The 14,617-nt window shown below is 40.8% G+C and overlaps 3 protein-coding genes across 3 annotated transcripts; 2 read left to right on the forward strand and 1 right to left on the reverse strand.

The window, feature by feature from the left end:
• The first annotated feature begins 1,135 nt into the window (after positions 1-1,135).
• On the forward strand, positions 1,136-6,134 carry LOC123472411 (tubulin-specific chaperone D-like). The gene is given in 17 exon segments (XM_045173879.1): positions 1,136-1,869; positions 1,932-2,098; positions 2,161-2,299; positions 2,363-2,555; positions 2,620-2,712; positions 2,715-2,832; positions 2,896-2,978; positions 2,981-3,043; positions 3,110-3,479; positions 3,553-3,658; positions 3,712-3,898; positions 3,956-4,486; positions 4,555-4,682; positions 4,764-4,915; positions 4,978-5,164; positions 5,229-5,492; positions 5,569-6,134. Coding segments are annotated over 17 exon segments (3,465 nt in total). The 5' UTR covers positions 1,136-1,488; the 3' UTR covers positions 5,872-6,134.
• A 123-nt stretch (positions 6,135-6,257) lies between these two features.
• LOC123472410 (50S ribosomal protein L20-like) lies at positions 6,258-7,115 on the forward strand. Its single transcript, XM_045173875.1, has 4 exons — positions 6,258-6,444; positions 6,545-6,655; positions 6,714-6,857; positions 6,947-7,115. The coding sequence occupies exons 1-4, from the start codon at positions 6,361-6,363 to the stop codon at positions 7,049-7,051; spliced, it is 444 nt and encodes a 147-aa protein (XP_045029810.1). The 5' UTR covers positions 6,258-6,360; the 3' UTR covers positions 7,052-7,115.
• Positions 7,116-9,822: 2,707 nt separating this feature from the next.
• Positions 9,823-12,721, reverse strand: LOC123472408 (serine/threonine-protein kinase/endoribonuclease IRE1-like). Its single transcript, XM_045173870.1, has 2 exons — positions 12,023-12,721; positions 9,823-11,959 (listed from the first exon to the last, which is right to left on the reverse strand). The coding sequence occupies exons 1-2, from the start codon at positions 12,229-12,231 to the stop codon at positions 11,326-11,328; spliced, it is 843 nt and encodes a 280-aa protein (XP_045029805.1). The 5' UTR covers positions 12,232-12,721; the 3' UTR covers positions 9,823-11,325.
• Between the last annotated feature and the right edge of the window lie 1,896 nt (positions 12,722-14,617).

Genomic DNA, 14,617 nt, shown 5'->3' on the forward strand with positions numbered 1-14,617 from the left:
GGAGACCCACACGCAAATGTTTAAGGTATAAATTTATTATGGTAATCGTATAGAAAAGTACAAAGATAAAAAACAGGGACGCTACAAACTTAAATGTCGGGATCTCAAAATAAACATCTTAATAGCCTCCATTATTCGCAGCATACTGTTCTTGTCCTGGAGATGATCGGGCAGTATGTTGATGAGGACAATCGTCACTGCTATGGGGGCCGGAAGAACAGGAATGGACAGGAGCAGACTGAGCAGCGGAAGCTTCGCCGGAGTTAAACGAATCGGTCGATGCTGGGGCATGATGAACTGATGCTACTGGGTTAATGGTGATGCAAGAACACAGATATTGAGTAGTTGTTGGAGCAGCAGGAGCAAACATGGCTCCAGGTCTCTGTTGTCCAACGACTGGACTTGCTTCCGGCTGGTCAGCTGATAACAATTGGCTGTTCGTCATTGCTTGTTGAATTTGGCTGGCGAATGATGACATTTCACTGGTCATTCCGCCGTGACCAGCGCTGTTCTCATCAGCCTCCAGAGCACTGGAGAACATCCCAGTTAGCCCACGGCTTTACATTTTTGGTTTAAACTCAATTTAATTCAATCAATTAATTTCATTTACTTCAATCAGATTCTAAACACATTGTTATATTTAAAATGCTAGTTTTTTTCCCCGTCGGGTTTAGTTTCCTATTAGCCAATACAAGTTAACAATTCGTCGCGAATTTGTTCAAGTAAATGTCAAAAAATTAAAAAAGGACTGGAAAGAACCATAGATTTAAAACATGAGTTTTTGTTGGCGTAGAGCTTACAGTGCTTATCGGGGTTACATGTTCTCAAAAAAGAATAGTACGCGGTTCTTATTTCTCTAAATGAAATGCCAAATCCAATTGCATTTTAAATAAGGGTTTCGCAAAATCGTTTCGCTATTTTGGTTGCCTTTAGGCGATATTTGAGTGTTTCGCAGCCCATTGCCTGGGGGCTGTTTCGCACAGCGTTCCGCGTTTTAGTCGCTGTTCGTTTCGCGTTTCGTTTTCGCGTTTTAGGGATGCCCATGAAACACCATTCAGCGGCTAAACCGCGAAACAAACCATCTTGATTCGCACCGCGTTTCGCGTTTTAGTCGCTGTTCGTTTCGCGTTTCGCTTTCGCGTTTTAGGGACACCCACCTAGCGCCCAGCCGCTCACCGGCTGCCGGGGTGAAATAGATTTTACCAAATAGATAAGGCTAAACCATCTATTTTGACCTTCAATTTCCCGAACACGGTAGTCATTAGTCTCTTCCGTTCTTCCGGTTCTACTTAAAGCAAAGAAACTTAATGCATTCGTCTCAGTTTCTGATTTTAAATACAAAATCTCCCGCAAACATCCCACGTTATACCTTTTCCATGTTTCCTACCAATCTTGTTATTCCACATCCGGTTGTTGACATCCTTCGTTGATCGTTGTCGCTGTTTATTTCAACATTGACGTGATATATGTTTTCTCTGAGAAATTAAAATGACACTTGAAGTCCCAGATGAGACTCCCGAGAAAGAAGTTGATGTCCTAGGCCTTGGGTGTTCAAAGGAATCTTTTACCGAGCACTCGGAGGTTATCAAACTCATTGACGAATTGAAGATCTCAGTTCAAAAACAAAACAACCCGACAGATATTCGCTTGGTGGAGAAAAACTGGCAAAGGTTCTCATTCATTCTAGATCAGTATCAAGAGCAACCACACTTGATCGATTCTCATCTCGATGGCCTCCTCACAAAAATCATTAGCATTGTCCGAGATGAAGGGCTCCATTATGAAGTTAAACATGTTGCTTTCCGTTGCCTGTACTTCATATCAAAAGTAAGAGGTTACAAGGTTGTAGCGAGGCATCTGCCACATGAGGTAAGGCCTTCTTACAACTGTCATGTCAATGGAGTATGTTACCAATTGCATTTTTTCACTAGGTGGCTGATCTTGAGCCTTTATTAACTTATCTGGAAAACCAAGATCCTGTTATGCAATTAAAATGGGAGACTCATTATGGTTTACTCCTTTGGCTCAGCATTGTTGTCAAGATTCCTTTTCATCTTAAGCGATTTGACACAAACACTTCAAAGCCAATCATGGAAAGGTTAGTATGAATTTTTAGACAATGTGTGTTTTTGACTGATCATCAAAAACATTTTCTTCAAGGATACTGAATGTTTGTAAAATATATGTGGCGGAGGCAACAAAAGCACAAGATATGGCCTTTTACGTGTCAGCCATCTACCTTACGAGGCCTGATGTCAAAGAGGCCTTCCTACCAGGATATATCCAATGGGCTCATGAGGTATTATTTATTTTGATATCCCAACAACTCTCTCTTTGACTTACACTTGATATTTCAACAAAGGTTCTCTTGAAAGAAAATGCTCAGTTTAAAAAAGGGGTTATCTTAACACTGGCTGGCGTATTCAAACATGGTCAACGAGAGCAGATGATGGATTATGCGCATACCGTACTACGCACAATTCTAACGGTTAAATTTCACCCGTCAGAACTGTTAATTGTAAAAAAACCGATAGTGAAGCTAATTCAGCGAATAGGTGAATCCTTCGTTCATTCTGTTTTGTCACCAAATTCAGCTCATTTTCATATTTTCAATTATAGGTCTAACGTTTTTGAAACCTCGCATTGCCACCTGGAGATATCAGCGCGGCAGCAGATCATTAGCAGCCAATCTCCTTCAAAGCAAACCCGTCGAGAAAAAGTATTGACTTCAGTAAACGATGAAGACGACGACGATTACGATGTACCAGAAGAAATCGAAGAAGTGCTTGACGAAATTCTGCAAGCACTTCGAGATAAGAATCGTGAAGTCCAGTATATAACTTTTCCTTCTCTGACATTAGTTACAATTGTGATTCATTAATTTGTTATTCGCAGGTACTCTGCAGCAAAAGGCATTGGACGACTTACTAGCCGCCTGTCAAAGAACTTTGCTGATCAAGTAATCGAATCAATTATGGAACTTTTTCACTACGGGAATCTGATATGGCCTGGCATGGGGGATGCTTGGCTTTGGCCGAATTAGGTAAGATTTAAATGCTAAATCGAGGATACGATTTTGACATCACCTGTTGTTAAAATTAATATCTAGCACGCCGTGGCTTGTTATTGCCCCAGAGACTGTCGTCTGTCTTGCCTTACGTCGAACAGGCCATGCTGTACGATGAACTGCGGGGTAACTTTTCCGTAGGCTCAGCTGTGCGCGATGCAGCGTGCTATCTTTGCTGGGCTCTAGCACGGTCTTACGATCCGGCTTTGCTCCAGCCATTCGTACACCAGTTGGCTAAAGCGCTAGTCATCACGACGGTGTTTGATCGTGAAGTAAACTGCCGACGGGCGGCGGCATCTGCATTCCAAGAACACGTCGGCCGACAGGGGACTTTTCCACACGGCATCGACATCCTCACCACCTGCGATTACTTTGCTGTTGGTTTGCGTAAGAATGCCTATCTCCAACTAAGGTTAGTTTTATTTGTTGCATCTTTCTCTCCTAGATGTCATGTGCAGCTCTTGTAATTCTTTTATTTTTGCCAGTCTTTTTGTGGCACAATACGAAGAATACCGTCCTCATCTAATCCAACATTTAGTGGAACGTAAAACCGTGCATTGGGACACGGTTATTAGACAGCTGACATCTCAGGTACCGTGGATTAAAATATTTGACTTGCGAAACCCTCATTTTTCTTTTTTTAGGCTCTACATCAAATGACGTTTCTGGATCCGGGGAACATGAAGATCATTCTTTTAATGAATATTCTCCCTCGCTGCACAAACCCAGAACTTTATTTGCGGCATGGAAGCATTTTGGCCGGTGGAAAAATTATTAACGCCCTTTGTCAAGTAGCGAAGGATAGGCAGCGGCCGCTGACAGATGAATTTGGTATTGTGTGTTTTTCCTGATAGTTCGTTGTTTTCCCTAATGAAAGTTATTTTTCAGATCAGTCGTTTATGGAAGCCATTATCAACACTTGCAATGATATCTTGAATGAGCGATTTTGGCGAAGCTTTGGCGGCGATCAGATGCGCATAGCCGTTTGCCATTTTGTACAAGATCTGAGTTCTGGTGGCTTCCCGTTACCCGACAGTGTCGTCGATCATTGGCTAAAAGCATTGCGTGAATGCCTTGCGTCATCCGATTCAAACGTCCAACAGTCAGCCGTCAGTGCGGTCACTGCCTTGATTGGCGAGTATTTCCAGCATCAGTCAGTCGAGAAACTTACTGCCTTGTTAAATCATTTCTTACCGGAAGTCACGAGCAACAATCAACAGGCGAGGGTGGGAAATGCATTGGCCCTGGGTTCCATGCCGCGCGTTCTCCTCGCCGTTTCTTTACCCCAAGTCGTTAAACAGTTGTGTGTTTGCGCTCGCATCACGGACAAAACGTTTCAATGGGCAGAATCTCGAAAAAACGCTTTGACTGCTCTTTCGCTTGTTTGCTCTACCGTTGGCATAGCGCCATCCAACTTGGGTATGCGATCTGCTAATTTCTACTATTTTTGTTTTTGTTTTTTTTAGCCTAATGTTTAATCTTTGCAGATGGAGTTGATCAAGAAATGTTTGCAGAAATATTCCGTACTTTAATTGACAGCCTCGATGATTACACGGTGGATAGCCGAGGGGACATTGGCGCCATTGTTCGTGAATCAGCAATGTCATCCATTCAGGTGTGAAGCTTCAATTAGTTGATCTTTTTAAACGGTTGTAAAATTTCATCGGAGGAATTTTGGGGGAAAATAACGATACAGGTTGTTTTGGTATTGGTCAACACATCGCACCCACAACTCCTTTCACCGGATATGGTCCATTCCGTTTTACATGCAGTGGCCAAGCAATCGACAGAACAAATCCGTCGAACGCGATTGTTAGCTACCGACGTGTTTTCGTCTCTCATAAACTGGTACTGCCATTAATGATCTTAACATCATTTAGCTCTAAGCTTTCACCGCTTTGTTCAAGTAGTGATCCTGCCATTCCTCACGTGGAGCAACTCAACGAGCTGCGTTGCATCATTCCACCACCTCCTCTGGACATTTCTACTGAGAAGGAATGTTTCGATCTGTGGTTGAAGGTGATGCAGCTCAATTCGTACCGCAAAGCCGTCATCGCCGGACTCGTCTCCAGCATCGGAAGTCTCACAGAAAGTTTGGTAGGCAGCTCGAAAGCCAAATTGTGGATTATTTTGATTAACTCATGTCACCCTCAATTAACAGGTCAAAAGTTCCAGCACTCCTTTTTTGAGTTACCTTCGCCAACTGGTGGCAGAGAAAAAATTGGATGAACTGAATCTAATTACCACAGATATTTTGGAAGTGTTTAAAGAAAATTTAAACAATGCACGGCTAATGCCTTATATATTTAATTTCCTGGATCACCTCCTATCTTCTGGATGTCTGGATGTTGTTTTCAAATCTATTTCTCTGTCATTACTGACCCTGATACGCACTGAAATGACTAGTGGTAGTAAGCCGTTAAAGGTACGTAGTAATTTTTGTTGTCGTGTAACGACAAATATTTGTATATCTAACGATACCTTTAATGTTCCTATTGCAGTTGCTGATTTCGTCTGTCGATTTATATTGTCACCTACTCAGAGGCGATCAAATCACGTTCGACAAGTCCATTATTCATCTTCTCAATCTGTTGGTCAACCGGTTCCCTCGCGTGCGCAAAATCACAGCCACAAAGCTGTATGAGACGCTTCTTACGCTAACTGATATTAGTTCGTCACTGGCCAACCACCAAGATGACATCCTTTCCATTCTCAGCGACACAGACTGGGACGACGACGTCGAAGCCCTTAAACCTGTTAAGAATCAACTTCGCTTACTATTCATTCCCTCCTCAAGTGTTTAAGGCTTTCAACTATTTAGTAATTGCTCGTGATCTACCAAATTAACGCAGCAGTCAGAAACTGTGTTGCTGAGTAGTGATTGCATTTTCTTGCTATTCGGTTGCCCAACATTATATTGGATTCATTTCATTTCATACTTCATCCGCTTGTATATGTCGGTAATTTAATTTCTCTTCTGGTATTCCCATCAACCAAGCAGCTTTACGACGTCTTAACTAACTATGCAAGTTAAATGAGAAATAAAGCAAGACTGTTTCAGCTGTAATATAGAACCTGTTTCATAATTCTATCAATTCTATATAGTTCTTCATGTTTTTTTTTATTTTTACAGTGAAACTTCGGTTCAGGCAACGTTGTAAAAAAGTGTGGTCTCGTCGTCTGCTCTACGGCATTGAATTGCAATCAACACTTCAGGAGTCCATTCGGTTTCTAGTCCGTTAATTTACTAGTTCTTGTTATTTCACTTAACCAAACCCAGCAAAACCTTAAAAATGTTGATTACCAGAGTATTATTCAACCGGGCTCCTAAAGCAGACAATTTCTGGAAACGAAGACGAGTCTTCAAATTGACAGCCGTTGGTTCATTTTGTTGTTCTTAAATAATATGAAATTTTTTACCAGCATTTCTGGTCCTGCAATTCGTGTTAAACGCAAGTATTTCCCCCAATGTTTTAGCATTACCGAGGTCGAAAGAGAAACTGCTACAGCATAGCCATTAAATATCTCCACCGGGCTTTGGTTTATGTTAAGAAAGGACGTAAATTGAAAAAGAAAGATGCCATTGAGGTATATCAATATTAGAATTCCAATTACAAACTAACTGATGGTTGGGGTTCACTATTAGTTATGGCAGCAACGGATTTCAGCAGGATGCAGAGAACTGGGCTCTTCATACGAAGCTCTGGTTAGGGGAATGGCCAGATGCCAAATTGCACTTGATAAAAAGACCCTTGCCAATCTTGCCATTTGGGAACCAAGGACTTTCAAGGTAATTGGCATTTCTAGTAAGAAACTGGAAAATTACTAAATAGTAATTCCTTTTTTGTGCATGTTATATTTACTATATAAACCCATTAGTCCCTGACTCAGATAGCTGCAGCCAAACTAAGGCAAGAGCCCATCAAGGGCCTGAATGACATAAGCCCTCCACCAGCAGGAGTGATAACACGAGGGATGTTGTAGGCTTTTTTATTTTACGCAGAGTTTGACTGAGCTGTAGAGTATTCTAATAAAATTTTGAAACAAATACTTCTTTTGATAATCTGCTTATACATGATAAACACGTTTTACGTAAATCAGGTTGGTGGAACTCCTTTTCTCTAATATTGAATGTGATTTCCCATTATTTGACGTTAAATGGATTCAAATAATATTAGCTTTGATTAACTTATACGCAGTATTTTCTGATGTTAATGTTACTGCAACAAAGCCCTTTCGCCATGAAGAAAATGCTACCACGTAACCTCTAATTAATTTTAAAAATTAAATGTCGTTCAAATAGAAGTCAGTCTGCTCTGCTCTGTCTTGCTCAGTTTAAACCAGAGCCATTAATGAAATGACTCTGGTTTAAACCTTCAAACAGGCTCTAGTTTCGGTTCTGGCAACCTCGCGGCCTGTTGGCGCCAGCTTCGCCACATTTTAGTCTATCACCAGAGACCGAACACCGAAGGGTCCCTTCTTCTCTGCTATTCACTAGTTCATAGGATTACGATCACCTATTGTGCTCATGTTCTCAGTCATGTTTAAGCTTTTTCCATTCAAGTAGCTTGTTTCTCTTCCCTTGTAGCATGAAAAAATGATATAATTTCAATCATTTCGGGAATTTCTTACAACAGCAGCCATTTACAATATTCAATCATACCAGTGAAGTAAATTTTTCTCTTTGCGATGAGGTTACCATCGACTCAAAAGTTGCAATCTGGTTGCAATGGTTGCACCCGTGGAATCCCCATCTTAAAGGTACCATGCAATAATATCTCGTCAAGCATTTATGACATGTTGAAATATATGGAAAATATACATTTCTACTGTAGAAGACAGTTTTGTGTTGCTAGGTATGACAATGAAATCCAAACTTACACCATGGATTCATTCTCTTACTGTTCATAGTGACCTTCATGTTAGCTGGACATTTTGGAACAGGGTTACTTGCAACATATGCACACCATGCCCTGCAAAGATGATAGAGGTAATGAATGATTCACATATTATTTTCAGCAAATAGTAATTAACTGCTTTTACCGCCTGTTATTTGCTAATTTTTTTTTTTTACTTTTGGCTGGACTTCTTCAAATTATGATTTTTTTTAAAATTAGGTTTACACAGTTTGTTGTGTGAAGTAGCAAGTCATGGTTACCAAACACTACACAGGTTTCAACTGGCAATCATGGACAAATTACAAATCTGTTCATGTGTGGCCTTGGTGGACGACTATGTATCAACTCTAAATGTGTTGGGGGAAAAATCCAAGCCTTCAACATGATCATTCCCCAGACTGCATTCATCAGACATAGACTGTTGCATTTCTAGGTGAGTTTTTTCATTTTTCAAGCTTTCCCTTTTGCACAAGCCTAGGGCTGTGCCGTTTTGCCACCAAGCTCGAATTTGCGACAGATAAAATTTTTTTGGTTTCTCGAGATTTTTGCCAGCTTTTTAAAAATGTTGTTAGGCTTTTTCAAGTTTTTTCTGTAGCAAAACACGAATGATTTACCATGTAAACCACCTTTTTTACAACCTTCTTTGCGCGTTCACGAAATCCTGACCACTGTAAACACACGTCGTTTCTGTTGTTTTTTTACCGATCTGACCTACTACAAGGTCGATATTATTGAAACAGTCGAAACTAGGTTAACGGAATGATGCAAATTCTGTATTTAGCAACCCGGGCAAGGACTCGAGCGTGCAAATGGGGCGGGTGAAACGGTTCATTATTAACTTTGTTTAAATCGTTTACTCCTCCGTCTAAGCTGGATGACAGCGCATTGAATAATCAAGCAGGGAGGCCATTTTTTGATTATTTTGACACCTTTTTCTCTATAATGTAATAATAATCTTCCAACTCTAATCTATGTCCAAGTAAAACGAAAGCTTAATGCCCATAAAGAGGTTGATCAATTTCACATCCATCCCGTATTAAGATTTTGGCCGTCTAGATAAGGTTTGAACTTTAAAGTATATATATAAAAGTCCTGGGCACTTCCCATCCGTATAGTTATATCCTCTGTATGGCGTAATTGGGCGAAGAACAAAGATGTGACGATTTGCTTTGTATATAATATTTCGGCCATTTATTTTTTTTTTTTCTCTTCAAATCACTCAGAGAAATTCTACTTCTGGTTCCAAGCATCGTGGATGTCCTATAAATTCGCTGTTCGAACTAGTCTAAAATGTACCCATGTGATTGCCATCTCTGACTTGAGGAATGTCAACCGATTTTCTACATTATCTTGAATCGGCACAAAGAAGATAGTAAAACAGCCCAAGTGATATCAGCTATAACAGCAACAATTTGCTAATTCGGTTTAGTAGCCAACACATCTTGTCATAAAACTAAGAGAGGCGTTCGTAACTAATTATAGGTTTTATATGTGGCAATTGTGGTTCAGTGGTTATCGCGGAAAGGGCCCGCTATGCATTTGCATTCCTGGACAATTTTGCGCGTGATTTTGCCACAACTTCAGCTATCTGTGAATTGCGATCCTCGTAATTGTCTATGTTTCGTACCGTTCGTACCGGTTTGTTTCGTGCTGTTGATCTTGAACGTAGCTGCTTATCAACGTCATTCTCACAACACGCCATAACTCACCGAATCTCTTATTTTGTTGTTCAACAGATTTCTAGTTGAATTACCACAACCCCCAGATGAACTGGATCATTTTCCCCGTATCCTCTCACAAAATTCGTGTATTGGAAAGGGAAAGTGTCGACAAACATTTGAAATAGCAAACGAGAAGCAGTTTAACACAGAGTTTACTCATCATCGCAGCAACCATGTGAAGTGGTTGTGAATAGAAAATCGATATATCCGAAGGTATCAGAATGAACCAAGGCATAGATCTATGATTTATAATAACCAATAATAATCGCGGTGCATTGCTTATGATTCAGTGAAGAAAACCCTACTACTAGACCAAGCAATAGAGCATCCCTATTACCAAGATTTGGGAACCGAATCAGAGGACAGCAGCGAGAGATGTCACGACTATTGGAATTATTCAGCCAGATTTTCAGGTCAGATTATTCCACCTTCTTTACGCTCTGGTCAGTCTGGTTGTCAATCTTCATTTTGCCCGTCTAGTTGGGCCGTTGTTGCATCCTCTGTGATTTGTATTGCGTCCTGTAAGTGTTGGCTCGGTTTTCTTGAATTGAGCTTACGCAAATAATGGAGCGCAACGTATCCATCACTGTCCTTTGCGTTCACGTCTATTCCATTTGTTATCAAGCATTGAATTGCGCCAGCCAAGTTAGAACTTGAACTGTTCTGACACAAACAACTGAGCGCATTAGATCCATATTTGTCTTTTGCGTTAACATCGATTCCGAGTTTGATTAAGCGTTGAAGAGCGTGGATCAAGCTTGTACTTGAATTGTATGAACACAAATAATGGAGCGCATTACATCCACGAGTGTTTGTTGTCTTCACGTCAATTCCGTAATGGACTATAAAACTTGGATTTCGTCCATTAAAGATTGGCTTGATCTGTACCGACACAAAATATGGAGCGCGTTCCAACCGTTGTTCCGCGTCGCGTTGACTTCAATTCCGGAAAAGATCAATAGTTGCATTGCTTCGTTCAAACTTGAGGTTATTGAATTGTTAGAACACAAACAATGGAGCGCATTCCATCCACCGTCAGTCGGCACATTCACGTCGATTCCAGACTCGAACAAGATTTTGAGTGCGTCGATGAGGTATTCGCCAGAGTTGTATCGACACAGTAAATGGAGCCCGTTCCATCCAAATGCGTCCTTGTCCGTCAAATCTTGTTTCTCTTGTATGCAACGTTGAATTTTGTCTATTAAGGTTGAATCTGACGTGTATCGACACAATGTAAGGATTTTCCATTTATGTTTGCGCATTGTCTTCGCTTTTTCGTTCTTGGGAAGTTGATTAGAAGGAATTGGCATTTGTCCAGTTGATTGTTCGTTTTCATTTATTGACTTTAGTTTTTCGACGACTTCTGTCGATGTTATCCTTTGGTCAGGATCGTTTTGTAACATTTTTTCTAGTAAGCCAACCTTTGTTTACAAAGCGGACATGAATTCCTACGGCCGTAGGCCGTACTATTACTACGTAGTAGTAGTAGAGACGTTAAATGAATTCCTACGGCCGTAGGCCGTTACTACTACTACGTAGTAGTAGTAGAGACGTTAAATAAATTCCTACGGCCGTAGGCCGTTACTACTACTACTACTACTACGTAGTAGTAGGTAATACATGATGTCCTCTTTGTAAACTATTTAATTTGGTCCTCTTTGTAAACAAAGGTTGACAAAGAGGACATGAATCGTTGAATTCGTATGAATCGTCTATAAATCAAGGTAGAGGTTAGTTTAGGTTTTTTGGTTTTTATTGTTCTTGTTAAGTTTGGAATTGGATTTCTTTCGAGTATGTTGTTTATGATGCCCATCGGGTCGGTATTCAAACCATAAAGATGTTTGCCTTTCAAAAACAGATATCCAAAGACGAGGCCTAGTGCAAAGATATCGCTCTTGACAGTGCCTCGAGGTTTTTGGTTTTCCTCGTATCGTAACCTCAGTATTTCGGGAGCTTCCCAGCCTTCAGTTCCTACGACTCCACCGTTGGTCGAGAAGCTTCCCCCTTTATTCACTTCTCTGGACAGCCCAAAGTCTGCCCACTTGATTGTTATCTCGGCGTCTTGGCCGGCGCCTCGCACCGAGATAAGGATGTTTTCCGGTTTAATGTCTCGATGAATTAAGTTCTTCGAATGGATGTACTCGAGACCTAAAGCTAATTGATGGAAAATGTGGAGATCATGTGGCATGGGCGGTCCTTTGTATCGTTCCGGGTCATCCGGTTTCAGGAACAGCTTTTCTAATGAGGCGGCACACAATTCCAATACGTAGTGACTGTTAAACGGGAGTGAAATTATAGCGTTTAGCTTTTGAAAGTAAGAAAAAAAATTGCCTTACACGAATTCTCTTACTGTTCCACAGTAGAGAAGCTCGACGATGTTTGGATGACCTTTCAAATTTTCCATAACCTTTTCTTCGCATTCTTTGACTTTTTCTCGTTGAACTCTTTTCACTGCGCAATCTTTACTATTACACTTTCCTCGATAAACGCCGGCAGATTTACCTATTCCTAGCAGCTCAGGTCGGTAGAACTCAGTTTTCCACATAGTATCGAAAGACACGAACAAAAATGGAAGTTTCGGAATGTGCAAAATAGCTGACGTCAAATGCCACCAATGTACAGTTTTCGGATAGTGCGGTTGCGTTTACCTTCTTCCCGTCCTTAAAGCAGACGGCCAACGCCTTTAGTTGATAACTAGAGAGACTTGGGGATTGGGCATACGACGCGTCAAGGACGTTGCCGTGCGTCAGGGTTGACACCCTAGCGGTGTTGTATCAAAGCGCAACAGCCGCTTCGATCCCAACCCTACTCACCCGATAAAGGAGTGAAAAACATCTAAGAGGGGGAGGGGCTTTGATAACATTTTGCATTTTAGCGCCAGAGGGAGTGTGGCACTTCCCAAAAAGACGATTTTGTTTTTCCTCCTCCTCCTTTCCCTTGTTCTTGTCGTCTGTAACTGTGGACACGTGAGAAGAGAACAAAGAAGACGGGCAAAACTCGGAAGGAGAAAAGTGGGAGAAAAATCCAACCGAAATAACGGCATACAGTCAGTGCTACAAGTCTCAAGTCACCACTTTTTTGTGATCTTTTATTGTTTCCAATTTCGCTTCTGGCAACGTGGTCGCTTGTTCGCGCACCACGCTGTTGTCTCTGGTGGCGGTCCAGCCCAGTCCACATTTCCACAAATATTTCAACGATTGTAATGTTAGAGCTTGTGCCCGACGGAGATGTGTATCTGTCCTCTTCGATAGCTCGCGAAACCTTTTCTTGTTCTTTTACCAAATAGAAGCAGGTTAGAACCTTTTCTTTTACGCTGCTAATGTCGTAACTTTTAAATGTTGTCCACGTTTTATGCTTTATTTTGTTTGATCGCCATGAACTGTTACGAAAGATGTACAAGACGGGATTTTGGTGAATTGGTGGTCTCCTATACGCTGAGGTTAATTGTACCACCCCCTCTTCCATCCAAACCCGACATTTTTGTAGAGCAAGAAACGCCAATTTTTAAGTTCTCTCTTTGAAGTCTATCATATTGAGGGAATATAATTCGTCCGTTTCACCACTCTCCATAATCAATTGAATCCATCAGTCAAATCATTTTACGCTCGCTGTTTGTATTTTCCCAGCAGACTGTTTATATCCTCATATTGGAGCAAAAATGAAATAAGCTCATGTAAAGGATGACGTGCAGATTCCATGATGTTCAATACGCTGGGCCGGTACTCGGGTCTGACACCAGAGGGGGTGAAACAATTCCTTATAGAATTCTGATTTTAATTACTACGCATAATCTTAGCTTCATGACAAGGCACGGCAGTCGTTTCATTTATTAGTTTAGTCTTTTAAAGTTTGTCAAAAAAATTGGCTTTGAGGTATTCTTAGAGCTACCTACTCTGAATTGCCTCTAGGTCTTTCAATAAATAATGTAATTGGTCCATTTCACATCCATTCCGATCCATTCAGTAAGATTGTGACCGCGCAGCTTATAAGTTTCAGCTTGAACGCTTTGGCTACAAAATGAGGAGCGATTTCCGTTTGCCGTTATCCTCTGAACCAAGTCGTTGGATTAATAAGCGAATTTGAGTTGGTTTCTACTTCATTTGACTCTGACATAATGGCTATGCATAGTAATGACTGAATTGCCGCCCTTATCTTCCCTTTTGTGTCTACATTTCTCGATCATTTTGCGCGTGAAATGTTTTGGCTTTGACTTCAGTGTAGAAATCGCCACGAGTAGCCTAACTGTCACCGTTTCAGAAGGACTTCTCTTGCCTTTTGTTATAATTACCCAAGTTAACAATTGCATCGATCATTTTGTCTGGCTTTCTTTCCGTTTTGCCACTTTTTGGGATTTCAGATTTGTCATTGGTTATTTTTGATTCAATTTGGAAAACGTTTTGTTAACGTTTTTCTATTTTCCACCTTACCAAATGCGGTGACGTTCTAATAGAAAGATATCGCGTACCTTTCTGTTTCGTGTTGCTGATTTTAAACTGGGTCGCTCTTTGATACCCATGCGCATATAACACCCCATTACTCTCCTAACGTCTTTTGTTTCAGCTAATCTGGAATTCTTCATCAACCATAACAGAAATATTACCCTGTGAATTACACTTTGTTTTGTGATGTTGAATAGGCATGTTGCTATTATGCTCTGTAACATGTTGGTGGACGTGTTGTCTTTCTTTTTGCAATTAGCCTAGAAAACGACAAGTCTCCCGGCAAGTCGAACCGCTTAAAGCTTAGCCAACTTTTCATAATTCCTAATTTCCATTATTATTTATTTGAAAAAAAAAAAAACACACGCAAATATATCCAATGATAATTGTAAAGATAGACAAGGGAATGGTCGTAACGGGACGAGGAAGACAACTAGATCTTATCTCATGCAATTGTAAAGGCAGCTCATATGGTTCCAAAGATTTCGTCCA

Source organism: Daphnia magna, linkage group LG5, assembly GCF_020631705.1.
Source record: "Daphnia magna isolate NIES linkage group LG5, ASM2063170v1.1, whole genome shotgun sequence".
In the NCBI taxonomy this organism is placed as follows: domain Eukaryota; kingdom Metazoa; phylum Arthropoda; class Branchiopoda; order Diplostraca; family Daphniidae; genus Daphnia; species Daphnia magna.

Bases quoted from the DNA above. Each gene is read 5' to 3' on its own strand.
- LOC123472410 (XM_045173875.1), top strand. From the start codon at position 6,361: ATGTTGATTACCAGAGTATTATTCAACCGGGCTCCTAAAGCAGACAAT. The intron at 6,445-6,544 runs GTTGGTTCATTT...CCAATGTTTTAG, and splicing joins GAGTCTTCAAATTGACAGCC to CATTACCGAGGTCGAAAGAG. The intron at 6,656-6,713 runs GTATATCAATAT...GTTCACTATTAG, and splicing joins AAAAGAAAGATGCCATTGAG to TTATGGCAGCAACGGATTTC.
- LOC123472408 (XM_045173870.1), bottom strand. From the start codon at position 12,231: ATGTGGAAAACTGAGTTCTACCGACCTGAGCTGCTAGGAATAGGTAAA. The intron at 11,960-12,022 runs GTAAGGCAATTT...CCCGTTTAACAG, and splicing joins GGAACAGTAAGAGAATTCGT to TCACTACGTATTGGAATTGT.